Source organism: Rhincodon typus, chromosome 35 (genome assembly GCF_021869965.1).
Source record: "Rhincodon typus isolate 14 chromosome 35, sRhiTyp1.1, whole genome shotgun sequence".
NCBI classification, from domain to species: Eukaryota; Metazoa; Chordata; class Chondrichthyes; order Orectolobiformes; family Rhincodontidae; genus Rhincodon; species Rhincodon typus.
Genome location: NC_063366.1, coordinates 6,683,054 through 6,699,802, shown reverse-complemented (window position 1 = coordinate 6,699,802; position 16,749 = coordinate 6,683,054). Strand labels below are relative to the sequence as shown.

The 16,749-nt window shown below is 43.9% G+C and overlaps 1 protein-coding gene across 1 annotated transcript in view; it reads right to left on the bottom strand.

Annotated features, from left to right (window-relative positions):
• Positions 1-16,749, bottom strand: part of LOC109929269 — a 58,016-nt gene that overhangs the window by 19,929 nt on the left and 21,338 nt on the right. The window contains 2 exon segments of the mRNA XM_048616475.1: positions 5,956-6,216; positions 7,459-7,528. Of these exon segments, the coding sequence (XP_048472432.1) occupies positions 5,956-6,216; positions 7,459-7,528 (331 nt within the window).

Genomic DNA, 16,749 nt, shown 5'->3' with positions numbered 1-16,749 from the left:
CCCCTCCCATTCCTCAGACGACATGTTCATCCTGGGCCTCCTGCAGTGCCACAATGATGCTACCCGAAAGTTGCAGGAACAGCATCTCATATTTCGCTTGGGAACCCTGCTTGCCCAATGGTATCAATGTGGATTTCACAAGCTTCAAAATCTCCCCTCCTCCGACCGCATCCCAAAACCAGCCCAGCTTGTACCCGCCTCCCTAACCTGTCCTTCCTCCCACCTATCCATTCCTCCCACCTCAAGCCCCACCCCCATCTCCTACCCACTAACCTCATCCCGCCTCCTTGACCTGTCCGTCCTCCCTGGACTGACCTATCCACTCCCGAACTCACCTTTACTGGCTCCAACCCCGCCTCTTTGACCTGTCTGTCTCCTCTCCACCTATCTTCTCCTTTATCCATCTTCTATCCGCCTTCCCCTCTCTCCCTATTTATTTCAGAATCCCCTTCCCCTCCCCCATTTCTGAAGAAGGGTCTCGACCTGAAATGTCAGTTTTCCTGCTCCTCTGATGCTGCTTGGCCTGCTGTGCTCATCCAGATCTACACATTGTTGTACACTTAATACCCATTACTGCATTTCAGGAATCTTTTCCAGGGGCTATAAGTAATTGCATAGCCCGCCAAATTAAATCAAAAAGTGGGAATCTATATTTGCTGACCATAATGGATGTGTCTATTAGATTTCCAGAAGCCTTTCTGTTATGCAGTGAGACGGCTAAAAGCATTTGTAGAAGAGTTACTTATTTTTTTACTCAACACAGACTACCCACAGAGATACAATCAGATCAACAGTCAAATTTTACATTAAAATTGTTCAAGGAAGTTATGGATAGCTTAAGAATAAAAGAATTCAAATCCACTGTTTACCATCCAGAATTGTAGGGATTGTTAGAACGATGACATCTAATTTAAAGACCCTATTGGGGGCTTAAAGTCAAGACTATCCAGAGGATTGAGATAAAGGGATTCCATTTGTACTTTTTTTTTCAATTAGGGATGCACCAAATGAATCTACCAAATTCGTCCATTAGAATACGTTTTTGGGCATGAGGTGAGAGGACCACTGAAAGTATTCAAAGAAAAATTGATGAATCAGAGTTCAGAGGCCACAAATTTGTGTCAAATAATAGGCAAAGATTAAATTGAGCAGATGAGTTGGCCGGACAGCGTTTAAAAGTAGCACATCATATGATGAAACAGGAAGCAGACAAGAAAATGACAATTTTGTCATTGAAGATAAAGTCTCAGTGTTACTTCCAATGATAGGTAAACCTTAAAAAGCAAGGTTTTAGTGGGCCTTACCAAATCAAAAGAAGATTGAGTGAGGTGAACTATTTGATAAGAACTCCAGATGGAAAGAAATCTCACAGAGTATTTCATGTGAATATTTTCAAACAGTATGTCGATAGGGAAGGAAAGCAAAAGGAGACTATATTACTGGTTCCAACACAAAGTGAAGAACCAGTTCAGGTGATTCTAAACTGGACATTCCCCAAACTAAATTGGACAATGAGGAAGTTCTCAAAAATTGGGATAAATTTTTAAGTTACCTTCCAGAGGAAAATCAAAATCACCTGAAAGAGTGATTACTATTACATGGGGAGGTATGTGGGAATAAGCTGGGAAGTGCTAATCTAATTATGCGTGATGTAAATCTAGGAAATTCAGTTCCAATTAAGCAACAGTCTTTTCGTCTTAACCCTCTAAAGTTGGCACAGGTTCAAATGGAGATTGAACACATGCTCAACGATAACATACTCAAAGTGAGATGCAGTGACTGGAGCTCACCCAAAGTAATGACACCAAAACCAGATGATACACATTGATTATGTGTGGACAATCACAAAGTCAGTGCTATTACAAAGTCCAATTTATATCCTATTCCATGTTTGGAAGGCTGCTTTGGGAAGGTGGAACAAGCAACTTATATTTCTAAGTTGGATTTACTCGGAGGATACTGGAAGGTACCTTTATCTGAAAAAGCGAAGACAACTTTGGTTTTTGTGACACCGAATGGACTATACCAATTTGAAGTCATGCCATTTGGTATGAGAAATGTGCTAGCCACATTTCAAAGACTCACCAATAATGTTATTTCCAGATTACCCAATTGTGTGGTGCATATTGATGACCTGGTGATTTTCAGCCACATCTGGAAGGAACATTTGCAGCATCTATTGGAATTTTTCATTTGACTCTGGGAGGCAGGGTTGGTGTTAAACCTAGCTAAGAATGAGTTCACCAAAGCCCAAGTCATATTCTTGGGCTATATTATTGGGCATGGACAGATGGCCCCACAGGATATGAAGATAAACATTAATGGGGAGTTTCCCATACCATTGATGAAGTGGGCAGTACTACAATTCCTGGGATTAAGTGATTATTATTGGAAGTTCATAATGAATTTTAGCAATGTGGTAGATCCACTGACTGACTTATTGAAGAAGTGCAGAAAATTTCAGTGGATGGAGAACTGTCAGAAGACATTTGACAGCCTGAAAACTGTGTTAACCACTGACCCAGTGTGAGCTACACACCTAATTACCATTCAAGGTGGCTATCGATGCAAGTGATGTGGGTGACACTGCTGTACTGTTGCAAGAAGACGGCGAGAAGATAGAAAGACCTATTTGGTATATTTCCAGAAAATTGAATGGTCATCAATGGAAATATTCCACCATTGAGAAGGAAACTTTGAGCTTGGTATTGCTGTTACAACACCCTTAAAGTTTTTGGAGAAATTTAAGGTCAAAAATTCCAGACTGTTTATATGGAACTTATTATTGCACTCATTCAATTTGAAAATTACACGCGTGGCAGGACAAGAAAATGTAATTGCCAACACGTTGCCACGATGTTGATGAAGAAAAATGGCAGAATTCAGTGGTGGGAACATATAGACCGAAATAAACTTTAATAGTGAATGTTTGCTTGCTGAGGATCAATGTTAGGTGTATGTATTGTAGTGTACTAATAGTGTACGACTAAGGGTTTTCTTTAAAAGAAGCCATCTTTGTACGTTGATGGGTTTTTTTTGAAGGGGGAGGTGTGACAATGTTATGGCTTTCATCGACGTCATCCTGGTTTCTTCTAAGAGAGAGATTGAATGAGAGGTACTGAGCAGCTTGTAGTATGTATACAGCTTGGGGTGTTTTTTCAAAGTTGGAACAAAACAAGCTGCCTGGCTGGCCAGCTTCACACACCAGGATTGCTAGCTTGATTCAACTTTTAGATTTGAGAGAAGCTGCTGGAGTTTTGAAGAATTAGAAGCTATTTTTCCCCTCTTTTGGTTGCAGCTCGAAGCTGGGGATTCTCTTCCTACTGCAAGCATTATATGTGAGAAAATCTAATTTCTGAATTTGCCTTTTTGCCAAGGGGTGTGTTTTTGGGATGTTACGATATTGGAACAGTTAATTAGTAATAGTCACTGTATCTATTATTCTGTTACTTTTTCAAATGAAATTAAGTTAATCTACATTTTTCTTGCTTTTGTTGCATTCTAACTATGGTGTTTGAATAAAGTGTGTTTTGCATTACGTCAAGCAGTTTGACCAGTCAAATCACGTGTGGAACACAGCACTTTATATTTGCATTTAAATAAGTAAAAGTTAGGGTCCAGGCTACCTTCTTAAAATATTTTGACGGGTTCTGATCTGATCAATAAAACTTATTACCTCCTGTACGATTTCCTCTGATTATTGCAATGTTTTAAACTTTGTTCTCGTTGTTTACTCGGTTCATCACAAGATTACACAGAATGAGTTGGGCTCTTGTGGGCAGTGGTAGTCTCCCAACAGGCCCAGTTTCACATTTCAGCTGCTCCAGAGGTGTCTCAATGTATCTGAACAATTCGATTTTAAAAATAAGTCTGCATCATGGGTGGGCCATGACCATTGGAATAATTCTCTTTTCTGTCCCTCCTGTTCACAATTCATTAGTTATCTGATTAATTGCTTATTGGCAAATAACCAAACTGCTACCATGAAAAGTGTTAAAGATCCAAGTTCTATTAACTTCCTCACTAGCTCCTTATATTTCTTTATTGCTTGTTTTCTGTTTAATTTATAAACTTTTTTTTTCTATTGTAAGTGCTATTTTGCTGTGATACACTTGATACGCTGTTATCAAATATATTTCCAGGTAACTATCTTCATTATTACTCTTCATTTGACCTGTCTACTCACACATACTATTTCAAGAAAATCAAAGACAAACTGGATCTGGCTGATGTGTGGCCCTGAGTCAATCTATTCCTAACAAAACCTCTTCCTGTTTGATGGTATATCCTGGGAGTAGGTGACAGTGGGTTCTCGGTCGACTGTGTGAATCCTGAGACTGACATATGCACACTTCTCCTCCTCATCCTCCAACAGTGAACCAGCCTCGGAGCAAAACTCAGCCTGGAACTTCTGACAGTTTTTTTGGTGAATTTCATCAAGACCAGCTCAGGGTGTGCTCCACCAGAGGAGAATATCAACTTGGTGTTAGTAAAACCCAAATCCTTAATTCAGCCTAATCTCCCATTTTCTGATGACCGAGATATGTGGCCCAGTCTGCATCTTTCTAGCTCTGCTTTTTAAATAAAAGAAAATATTAATCAGGTTTTGACATTGCAATTTTCATCAGTCATTTTTATGACCCTACATTTAAAAAGTTATAAATTTAATGTGTTGACAATTTTGATCACTGAGCAAGTTGCTCATGTTTTCTTCATAAATTAATATGGTTTCAACTTAATATTTAACATTGTGCCAAACTTGATCTCAAGCATCTGCCACTGGGTTTCTTGCTGTGAGGGAATGAGACTCACCAAAAGTCTGATTGCTTATGGGATGGTGGCGAAAACATTATTTTCCTCCAGTAGATTTGAGAATTGTTGATAATGCTAAACATGTCTGACAAAATCTATCCACACAGAAACAAGGGCCAGTGAGCTTTCTTCAGAACTAGTGCAGATCTTGAACCTAAAACATTAACTCTGTTTCTCTCTCCACAGATGCTGCCTGACCTGCTCTGAATTTCCAGCATTTTCTGTTTACATTTCAGCTTCCCATCTGCAATGCTTTCCTATCTTGTTATATGCTCCAGTGACATTTGTAATTTGGGGTACTTGCAAGATTCCAGTCTTTCAAATTTCACTGGTTAAATATTGCATAGGACCAGGTTCAATGAAACAGAAGTGCTTATATAATATGAACACTCAAGTTGTGTGTCATTGTCTGTCATAGCAGTGGTTATAAGGCGGTGAAACCTGTGATTTCAATGGGCATTATAAATAGAGAAGTGGTATACAAATGTGGTTAGTTTAAATTAATAGCAAGAAAATCTTTACCACTCAATGCAGAGTGTAATTTTTCCGTCAATAAGGCTCTCATCTGTCAATAGGAATAGCTCATTATTGCCAGGGAATTGGGTGATGCTAATTGTTTTGGAAGGTTTTACAATTATTAAATTTGAAATTGAAACCAGCATTCGTGGTCCAAGAGAACAGGTTGCTGTTACTTCAAGATATTCTCATTTTCACATGGGATTGTTGTTTGGGGTATATGTGAAAATCAAGTCTTTCAGATGTTGCTGTCCAACGATTGGATAGGGCAAAGTTTGAAGAGGGACCGGTGCTTCCATAATATGAACAACCAAGGTGTGTGTCATTGTCTGACAAAGCAGTGGTTGTCAGCTGGGTCATACTGAAAGTTGACATTTCAATGGGCTTTGTCCATAGAGGAATGAGCACAAAATATAAGATGTTTTGTTAAACCTGAAGAAAACATTTCGACCCCATTGTGTCTGAGGTGGGGTAAATGTTGGTAGTAGAGTGGTGATGGAAGTATGAACGCCTACTATGTTTCTCCGAGCCCTGGAGCTGAAATGTCAGTGTTGGGGAATGAATGAGGTATTGTGATGAAAAGATGAAAGTATAACCAACATGGAAATTCGACAAGCCACACCTTACCAGATGTCTGGTTTGTCCTCTTCATTATTGTACTCAAAATTTCCTTTGCTGTGCTTGCATGTCTGTTCACCAGGTTTGTGACAGAATCCCAGAATTTCGCATTGAAGGATTCTACCATGAACTGCTGGCTAGGGATGCACTGGCCGGTTTTACTGTCACCAGAACTTATTTTAATTCCATTGACCATTGCCATGTGCATAACCTCAGGAAAGTCTTGAATTCCAGAAACAGCTGTGTAAATCCCAGTGTGCACATTAGTCTCTGTAAAGCAAACATTGAAAGTAGCTGGTAACTGAACCCCAGCATAATAAACATTACATTAATGCACTTGGGCTCCACTGACCGTGACAACATCATAAATCCCAAGGGCGTCACTAATGTGAGAGACTAACTTTAAACATGTTATATCTATAAATCAAATATTAGGGACAGGCTAATAAACATTTACACACACTTCCAGCTCATCCTTATGAGGCTCCACCCATATGGTGCCAATCTGCAATAATCCACCACTTTATCACACTGTCAGATTCCTGTCTGATATTATGAACAGAATCAGATTGAACTGGGTCAGAATTAGATACTGCAGCCTCTCAGAACAGGGAGTAAACACAGAATCAGAGTCACAGAGACACTCAATGGAATCAGTGTGGACACAGGGGAGAGGCTGAGCCACAATCCAGGGACTGGAGTAGTAAATAGAAGATCGCCAACCTGAAACAGTAACTGGGTCACACCGATGCTATCACTAACCTGGAATAGAAACCTGGAATAAATTGAAGAGAAGTATTAAATGGACACTGCTAACCAGGGATTATCTGGAGTGAGGAATTCAGGATAACCTGAGGGCAGGTCTCTGCTTTCTGGTCATAACCAAGAAAGATGTGGAGTGAGTGAATCCAAATTGAAATGAAAAGAAACAGGAATATTTGGGAGAATAAAGTGTGAGACCATGGGGGAGAGTCACTGTGTGAACAGTCTGTCTGTCAAACAGGGGGATGGACAATCCAGAGCAGGATCCTCATTGTCCTTCACTGAGCTTTTTAATCACCCCTTTATACATGGTCATTAGGACGTTGGTTTCTGAGATAAGCCGGACTATTCAACCATAACGGCGTCACAACTGAATTGGGGGTGTTTTAAACATGGAGTATCCTTCTCCTCCCCGCAGTATTTACTGACTTTAGACCAGGACAGGTGAAGCTGTTTGGTTTCTCCCAATCGATGTGAAAATTAAAATTGTCCATTTGAACCATTTCCCATTTGCTCCGAGCTTCTCTGACCTTGGAGATTCTACATCCTGCTGTCAGGAGACCTGGATACAAATTCCATCAGAGTCTCCCAGACTGTGCTGCCTTCAATGTGTAAAATATCAGGCTGGCTGGATAACAGGCGGCTGGTCAAACATCCCCCATTTCAAACTCTCACCAAGAAATTCACGGTCACGCCAGAGAAAGAGAGAGACAAAGAGAGAGAGAAGGGAAAGCTAAATTCTGTACTTACTGGGAGAGACCCAGGAAAAACACAGGTCAGTGGAGAAAAGAGTCAACAGCATTCTGGGAATGCACTGTCCCTATTCAGGGACTGGTGTACTCTGAGCTACTGTTTCTAAACTGGAAAAGGCAAAAACATGCCTCTGGAGAGTTGATTTTCCATAAACTCAAATGAAATGTTTATGAGTGGAAACTGAAAGGAAAAAGATGTTTATTAGGACTTTGCCTCATTGAGCTTTGATCACTCCTGACTGGAGTCAAAGGCTGAATGATTGGCTTCACCTTACAAAAAGAACCAATCAAGTGAAAAACATTCGTTTGCCAGTTATCAGGAGAAACAAGTTCAGGAGTTCATTATCCGACTGCGATCATTTGATAATCTGAGCAAGGAACATGGGCAGGTCAACTGCAGAGACGTCGATTTAGAGGGTTCAGTTATTTCACTGATACCTCATCAAGTCAGGAACAACTGTGTGAATACAACTCCACATTACACCCTAATACTCCTGTTCATGTCACACTCCTCCCCACACTCTCTTGTCAGTGTGTCCCCCTCTTCTCACTCTCCTATTAGTCTGACTCTGTCCCCTCACTCTCCTGTTAATGTGTGAAATAATTACACGGGGGATGGTATTTTGTCACTTAGTCACCCATTGTGTGCATTAGCTCAGTACACAGCCAGCCAGCTCGAAGTCAGTCCCTGAAGCAAGGAGACTCTGAATCCCCTATATATATTTGTCAGCCAGGACTCCCTGATTGGCCCAGGTTAACAACCCCAATCGAGAATCTCATAGTCTATGGATCCACCTGGTTCCAATTACTATATCACCCCAACCCACCTCCCCACCATTCTCCCCCCCACCTCCTCCAAGTGCAGGGATGTAGGCCTGGTCTTTCTCTGGTATGCCTGGTATGCTTTTGTCCCAGGTCTGGTTCCTCTGAGTTGGATTCTGACACAGGCAGCATGTACTGTACCGTAGCCCACATTTTGCATCCAGAGCGTCTGTGGAGAGTTTTCTCTTCTTCTTCCAGTGGTAATGGTATCGAGGTTACATCCATCTCAGACTCTGACGTTTCCTTCACACTAGATGTATGGGGAGAACCCACTGTTTCTGACAGGCCTTCTGGCTGTTCTGAGGAGCCAGATGTGTTTTGCTCCTGCCCCGTTTGCAAGGTAACAGCTTTCAAGTGATTCACATTTTTGTTCAGGACCACCTCGCCTACCCAGACTTAGTATGTCATGGAACCTGTCCTTGTGTCGACCTCTTCTTTTATCTATGCAGGGCCATTTCCATGGGTTCGGGCCAAACTTCGACCCCCGGAAATAAACTGTCTCTCTTGCTTAGAGGAAGCATGGTATGTTTGCTGTCATTTCACCTTAACCTAGGTCCAGGAATATCAGGATTAACCTGGTGCAGAGTCCTCTCCCCATCAGCAACTTGGCTGGAGCTATCCCTGCAGTTTTATGAGGATCCTATAGTTGAAAAGGAATTGGGACAGTGTGGAATCAATTGACGCCGTAGACTTTGGACTGTACTTTCTGCCAGACCATTGGATGATGGATGGTATGGAGCTGTCCTTATATGCCAAATGCCAGTTGACTTTAGGAAATACTCAAATTCCCTGCTAGTAAATGACTTCCCTTTGTCCACGACCAATACTTCTGGGAGTCCGTATATCGCAAATGATGCTCGCAACTTTTCAAGCATCATCCCTGAGTTTGCCAAACCACTTTGAATGGGCATTCCCAATGACCAGGAATATCGAGCCCATGAAAGTACCGGCACAGTTGACTGTAGCCAAGTCTAGGGTTTACCCAGCAATTCCCAGGAATGTGGCAGCACCAGCAGCGGCAATTCATGTCCTTGTTGGTGTTCTAGGCACTGCCTCACCAATGTAGCTATGTCGCGGTCACCAGGCATAACCTCTTTTGGAAGGAGGATAAGCAGCTGAGGCATCTCCCCAAAGCCCCTCACAGTCAGAACACATTGGATATAGTTGGGAAGGTGCGCTGGTCTCTCTGGAAGCTTGGAGACAATGATATGGCTCTGCTGCTAAATCCCACACTGTCCCTCATCCTCAATTGTGTGTGCTCTGATGAGCCAGCAGCGAGGAGGACTGAGTGAAGGCTTTAGTGTAAAGCTCTCTCCCTGGCGGGGGTGCACTGATGCATCATGAGGGATGAGGAGAGGACAAACGCCTTCTCGAAGACTGGGTGACAGTTTTGTTCCATACCTCACACCATTACAGCTTCACCCCCGGGTGAATGTGCTGGTGCACCAAAGGGTTCAATGACTGGGTGAAAGTCTTGCTGCGCATATTGTTCTTGAAGGGTCTTTCCCCAAAGTGAGTGAGCTTATGTACCTGGAATCACAGAATCACACAATGGTTGTAACTTGGAAGGAGGCCATTTGGCCTAGAGCCACCATTCTGGCCCTCTGTGAATGTAACTCTGCTGGTTTTATTTCTCCAGCTTCTTCACTAGAACCCAGCAAATCTTTCCTTTTCAGGTAATTGTCCAAAACCCTTTTGGAAAGTGCAATCAAATCTACCTGTATTACACTCCTAAGTCCTGTATCCCAAATCTTAATAATTCCCACTGTAATTAAGCAACTCAATCAGGATTCAGTAACAGAATAGCCTCCTACTGTTCCTAATCTTCCAGTTCTTCAAACAGATTATAAAACGAAAAGGTTTAGAGAGGGTAGACAGGGAGATAGAGGTGAAGTAATTATCTGATGACCTTATCAAATGGCGAAGCTAGCCTCGAGGGTCCGAATGGCCTACTCCTGTTCCTGAATCTTGTATTCTTTTTATGTGACCCCCAGTTCTTTTGCCACTAACCTTAAGCCATTCCCTGATAAGTTTTGTTCATTGCACCCATGGGACCACTTTCTCATTGTATGTCCAACAGTCTAATGAGCACAGCACCTCCTATCAAACTTTCTCTCAATGTTCCCTTCTCCAAGGAGAGTAGTTCCAGTTCATAATCCTCCAACCCAGTTCAGTCCACTTCTACCTTCTTACAAAAATCCACAAACAGGACCGTCTGCACAGTTCCATTGTTTCTGCCTGATCGAACCCTCGCACTTATTCCTTCCTACCTTGGCTCGATTTTTTGCCCCCAAGTCCAACCCCTTTCTTGTACGCTTCATGTCAGTTTTAAAATTTCCAGTTTGCAGGCTCCAGCCACCTCCTCTTCACCATGGATGTGCAATCCCTTCACACATCCATCCCCTTCATCAGGACAGTCTCAGGGTCCTCTGCTTCCTCCAGGAAAAAAGGCCTGAACCGTCCCCATCCAATACCACTCTCCTCCGCCTGGCTCATCCTCACTTAGAACAACTTCTCCTTTAACTCTTCACACTTTCTTCAGGTCAAAGCTGTGGCCATGGCTATTCGCATGGGCCCCAGTTAATCCTGTCTTTTTGTGGGGTTTGTGGAACATTTCTTGGTCCAGTCCTACTTGCGTCCCTCCTCACAACTCTTTCTCCATGACATCAATTACATCATCAGTGCTGCTTCCCTCTCTCTTCCGGAATTCGAAGCTTTCATCAATTTTGCTTCCAGTTGCCTCCCCGCCCTCACTTTCACATGGTCCATCTCTGGCTCCTCCCTTCTTTTCCTTGACAGCTCTGTTTCCATTTCTGGGAATAGACTGGCCACCAACACACTGACTCCCACAGTTACCTCAGCTGTATATCTTCACACCGTGTTTTCTGTCGGGACTCCTTTCCAATCTGCCAGTTTCCCTATCTCCATGATATCTGTCCTGATGATGCCACCTAGCACAGGGGGTCTTCAGATATGTCCACCTTTTGCATCAACCAATGATTCTCCGCTACCTGGTTTGACCCATCTCTTGCACTTCTGTCCTCGCCCCTTACTTGCCCTACCACAACAGAGATAGGGTCCCCCTGTTTCTCACCTCGCACTCTACCAGCCTCCATATATCCAAAGGATCATTAGCTGCCATTTCTGTCACCTCCAGTGGGATGCTACAACCAGACACATATTCCCCTCCCCTCCCTGTCAGCATTCCGCAAGGACCAATCCCTCTGGTACACTCTGGTCCACTCCTTCGCCATTCCTTCTCACACTCCCACAGCACCTTCTAATGCAATCACTGAACACTTTGTATTTACCTTCTCCAAGGTCCCAGACACACCTTCCAGGTGAAGCAATACCTGCACTTCACTCAATCTAGTCTCGTGTTTAATGTTTTAACGAAAATCTGTAGCTCAGGCTGTGGTTGGAGTTACTGGTTGGTTCGTCGAGCTGACTGTTTTTTTTTGCAAATGTTTCATCTCCTTCCTAGGTGACATTGTCAGTGCTATGTAGCCTCTGTTGAAAGGCTGTTGTTCTGTCCCGCTCTGAATTTTTACAGTCCGGTCTGCGAGAAACACTACATAGGACAGATGGGCAGGAAACTCGCCACCAGGCTACATGAACACCAACTCGCAGCAAAACGGCATGACCAATTCTCCCTCAAATCAATACACTCTGACATAGTGGGCATCAATTTGACTGGGACAAAGTTACAGTACTAGGAGAAGCAAGACAAAGACAAGCATGAGAATTCCTGGAGGCCTGGTTTTCGACCACGGAAGCAATTTCTTACACACAGATACACACGTATCAACATGTCTTCAGAAAATGGGCTTCGCAGTGGGATTATAACAGTTGCCGTTTCGGGTCAGGACCCTTCTTCAGAAAACTAAGGGTCCCGACCCGAAACATCAATTTCCCTACTCCTCTGATGCTGCCTGACCTGCTGTGTTCCTCCAGCTCCACACTGTGTTCTCTCTGACTCCAGCATCGACAGTTATTACTATCTCTGAGTATCAACATGTCTTGTTCCCTGCCTGCTTTTTCTTTGTCTGATCAGCCCAGACCAGTTCTAATATTGATGATTAAATGCACTACATACACTCACATCCTCACTGACTGACTATCGATGAAATGGAAGAGATCTTCAGAATCTCCATGTAGTGGAAAGATGGAGGAGAGTGTGGGAATGAGGATTTCTGACACAATGGCCATTCCTTCGCATTTGTTATGTTCTCACTCTCTGACAAGGGATTATTCCACATTCTAATGGACACTTATTTTGTTTCTACACATTCACCAAGTGAGACCTACACAACAGCTTGCAGTAGGTAGTTGAGGGGACAGAGTGATGGGAATGACACAGAAGGCATAGATGTAACACTCCCCACTCAGTCTCCAGTTCCTTAAAACACCAGTCTCTTCTCCTCTCCTTCCAATCCCTCACCCTCTTCTTCCTCTACACCTGAGTCTGGTTAATTAATGCAGAATACTGGGTCAAGTGAGTGATAGAGAATATTTCACACTAATTTTATATTTTATTCAATTTCTCATATTCTTTTTATGTTTTCTCAGCTCCTGATTTTGCCATTCCAAATCCTTCGTGATTCCAGAAGTGACATTTTAACTTCTATCATCGATGTGTTTCTAATGTCTTCACTCCCCTCCTGACCCGGTCTCTCCCTCCCAGACACTGTTAAAACCTGTCAGAATAATTTCACTCCCCTCCTGGCCCTGTCTCTCCCTCCCAGACACTGTTAAAACCTGTCAGACTAATTTCACTCCCCTCCTGACCCCGTCTCTCCCTCCCACTCACTGTTAAAACCTGTCAGATTAACTTCCCTCATTTTTCGGCAAAGCGAACTTTCTCATGGACATTGCGAATTTCCACATTGTTCTTGCTTTTCCAGATGAGATCCTCATACAGGACAGCAATCCCCAACTCCAAACAAATCCTTTTCACCAGTGGGAGAGAAGTGGCATGGTATTACTCAGATTGGAGGGCATGTTTAACACAACAGTGCCATCTGAACGATATCTGTCGGGGAGAGGAGCAGATGGCAAAGTAAGTGATCAAGTCTGTACAAAAGGAAGGCTGCAGCTGGTAATGCCTGTTAGATTTAAGGGGATGAGGTAACTGATCCTCTATCGGAAGGACAGATCCCGAAGCAGCCAGAAAAGAACACTGTGATGGTGTCCTTAATCAAACATTAACTGTCAATGGTGAACATACTGGGAGGGGACCAAAGCCTAGAGCCACAGGAGACTGTGACTCTTTCTGTTTGATAGTTATAAACATCTGTGCCCTCCAGGACAAAGAGCTGGCACCTCACACCACTGGGCACAACGCTATGCCTGTGGATGTACAAGTCACTGGGGCCTTGTACCCTTTGTTTCTGCATCCTTCGAAGGATCATCTGTGGAGATTTATGACATTGCACAAGTAGCTTCCTACTGCTGCATCTCTTTGGGCAATGCTACCTTTTAGCCTGTGCTGTACAGACCTTTAATATCACTACAGTCATGGGGCCACAGGCACAAGGGGATTTCACCCATTCACCGGATCTCCTCAGCTGCAGGGCATCCCCAAGTTCCTCAGAAATAGGAAGAACTACAGATGCTGTAGTCAGAGATAACAAGGTGTGGAGCTGGATGAACACAGCAGGCCAGGCAGCATCAGAGGAGCAGGAAAGCTGACATTTTGGTTCGGGACCCTTCTTCTGAAATGGGGGAAGGGGGCTCTGAAATAAATAGAGAGGAGGGGTGGGGCTGGGGAAGGTAGGTGGGATGGTGATAGGTGAGTGCAGGTAGGTAGTGGTAGGGATAGGACAGTGAGATGGGAGGAGCGGATAGGTGGGAGAGAAGATGGACAGGTTGTGTCAGGTCACGGAGGCGGGGATGAGAGGGAGGGTTGGTCACGGGATGAGGTGGGTGGGGGGGAGGGGGAGAGGTAGATTTTGAAGCTAGTAAAGTCCACATTGAGACCATTGGGCTGGAGGCTCCCAAGGTGGAATATGAACTGCTGCTCCTCCAGTTTCCAGGTGGCATTGTTGTGATACCAGAGGAGACCCAGGATGGACATGTGTCGAAGTGGTTCGTGACCAGGAGGTGTTGTCGTTTGTCACGAACAGAGTGCAGGTGTTCTACAAAGCGGTCTCCGAGCCTCCACTTGGTCTCCCCGTGGTAGAGGAGGCCACGTTGGCAGCAGCGGATGCAGTAGACCACATTAGCGGATGTGCAGGTGAACATCTGCTTAATGTGGAAGATTTTTTTGGGGCCTGGGATGGAGGTGAGGGTTGGGGGGGTGGAGATGTAGGAGCCGGTGTTGCACTTCCTGCGGTTGCAGAGAGAGGTGGTGGTGCTAGTGGGGAGTGTGGAGCGAGCGAGGGAGTCGAGAAGAGAGCGGTCCCTCCGGAAGGCAGGTAGGGGTGTGGAGGGAACTATATCCTTGGTTGTGGGGTCAGATTGCAGGTGGCAGAAGTGACAGAGAATGATATTTCTCTCCCGTGGTGTGAAAGCTGAAACACAGTCTGCACCATCTCCCTGAGGGCATCGAGCAGGAGTGGCTCTGCTGTGAGCAGCAGAAATCAGTCTCACATTTCATCTGAGCCACCTCTCTCCCTGCCCCCACTGAATCTAAGCGGACAGGAAACACATTTGACCAACGTAACGTGCTGCAAACTGATGAGAATCTGAATTTTAACCAATTAGATAGTATTTGTTTGTCATGTGGATTTTGTTACAAATACATTGAGAAGTGTTATGCAGTGTCGCCGCCCGGAAACACAGAAAGCAGGAAGTTCCCCGAGCCGGCATTGGGCCGACCTCTCCACAAGAAAGTCAGTAAAATAGAAAAGACCGAGAAAAGGTAAAAAGAAAACCGGGCAGATCCCGGGCCTCAGGAGCCTGACGCTGCCAGCTTCATCCCCACCACCACCTGGTAAAAAATATCCCAGTTGGTGCCTGTTCGCTGCCTCCAAGGTAAACATTCAGATCAGTTTTTGTATCTCAGACTCAATCAGAACCTTCAGACGGTTCAATCTCACGGTGACTGGTAATGGTCAACCCTTCCTCGTTTTTAACTGCGTAGTTTTCTTTCTGAGTTGAACCAACCAGTCACTCCCTCGCCTTGTCTTTAGGAAAGGATCAAACTTCTGTCAAACAGTCAAAATGACATCTTGACAATTCTGTTTTCTTTCTTTTTCCAGTCCGTAAACCACGATTATTCCTCCCTTCCCAGGAATAATTTATTCCCAGTCCTTGATTGGAGTAGGGACAGTGGATTCCCAGAATGTTGCTGATCCTTTTCTTCATTTCCCTGTGTTTTGCCTCAGTCTCTCCCGGTAAGTACAGAATTTAGCTTTCCCTTCTCTCTCTCTCTCTCTGGGGTGAATGTGAATCTTGGTGAGAGTTTGAAATGGGGGATGTTTGACCAGCCGCCTGTTTTACAGCCAGCCTGATATTTTACACATTGAAGGCAGCACAGTCTGGGAGACTCTGATGGGATTTGTGTCCAGGTCTCCTGACAGCTGGATGTAGAAACTGCGAGATCAGAGAAGCTCGGAGCAAATGGGAAATGGTTCAAATGGAAAATTTTAATTTTCACATTGATTGGGAGAAACTAAACAGCTTCATCACTCCTGGTCAAAATCTTGTAAACACTGCGCGGAGGAGGAGAAGGATACTCCATGTTTAATCCACACCAGGCTCAGCTGTGATGCCCTTATGGCTGAATAGGTCCGATTATCTCGGACACCAACATCCTATGGCTGTAAATAAAGGGTGATTAAAAAGCTCAGTGAAGGACAGTGAGGATCCTGCTCTGGATTGTCCATCCTCCTGTTTGACAGAGAGACTGTTCACACAGTGACTGTCCCCCATGGTCTCACACTCTATCCTTCCAAATATTCCTGTTTCTCCTCATTTCAATCTGGATTCACTCACTCCACATCTTTCCCCAGTTGTCGCAGATCAGACTTTAGTAAAACAAAATTTTTCACTGTAACTATACATGAGACAGTAATAAAGAAAATCAAAAATCACGCCAGATGTTCCCTGGTCAGGAGGGGCTCCTCAATATCTCTCTCCAGGTGTTCTCTTTTTTTGAGATTAGTGATAGACTGGGTGTTTCCCAGGGTACTGTTCCAGATTAGTGATTGACCCCAGGTTTGTGATGGACCAGTTTTGCGAAAGTTGCTATTAAATTTAAGCGATAGGTCAAATTGTGCTGAGTGTTGCTGGATGGGCTTGCATTTATTGCTCATCCTGAGTTAGAATCATAGAATCATACAGTACAGAAGAGGCACTTTAATCCATGGAGCCTGTACTGCCAAAAATACACTAAATCTACATTAGTCCCACTCCCCAGTGTTAGGCTCATAACAACGAATGTGCTCAGGAAGTGCTCATACATAGACTTTTTTAAAGGTTGTGAAGTTTCCCACCTCAACTGCCCTCCCAGGCAGTACACTTC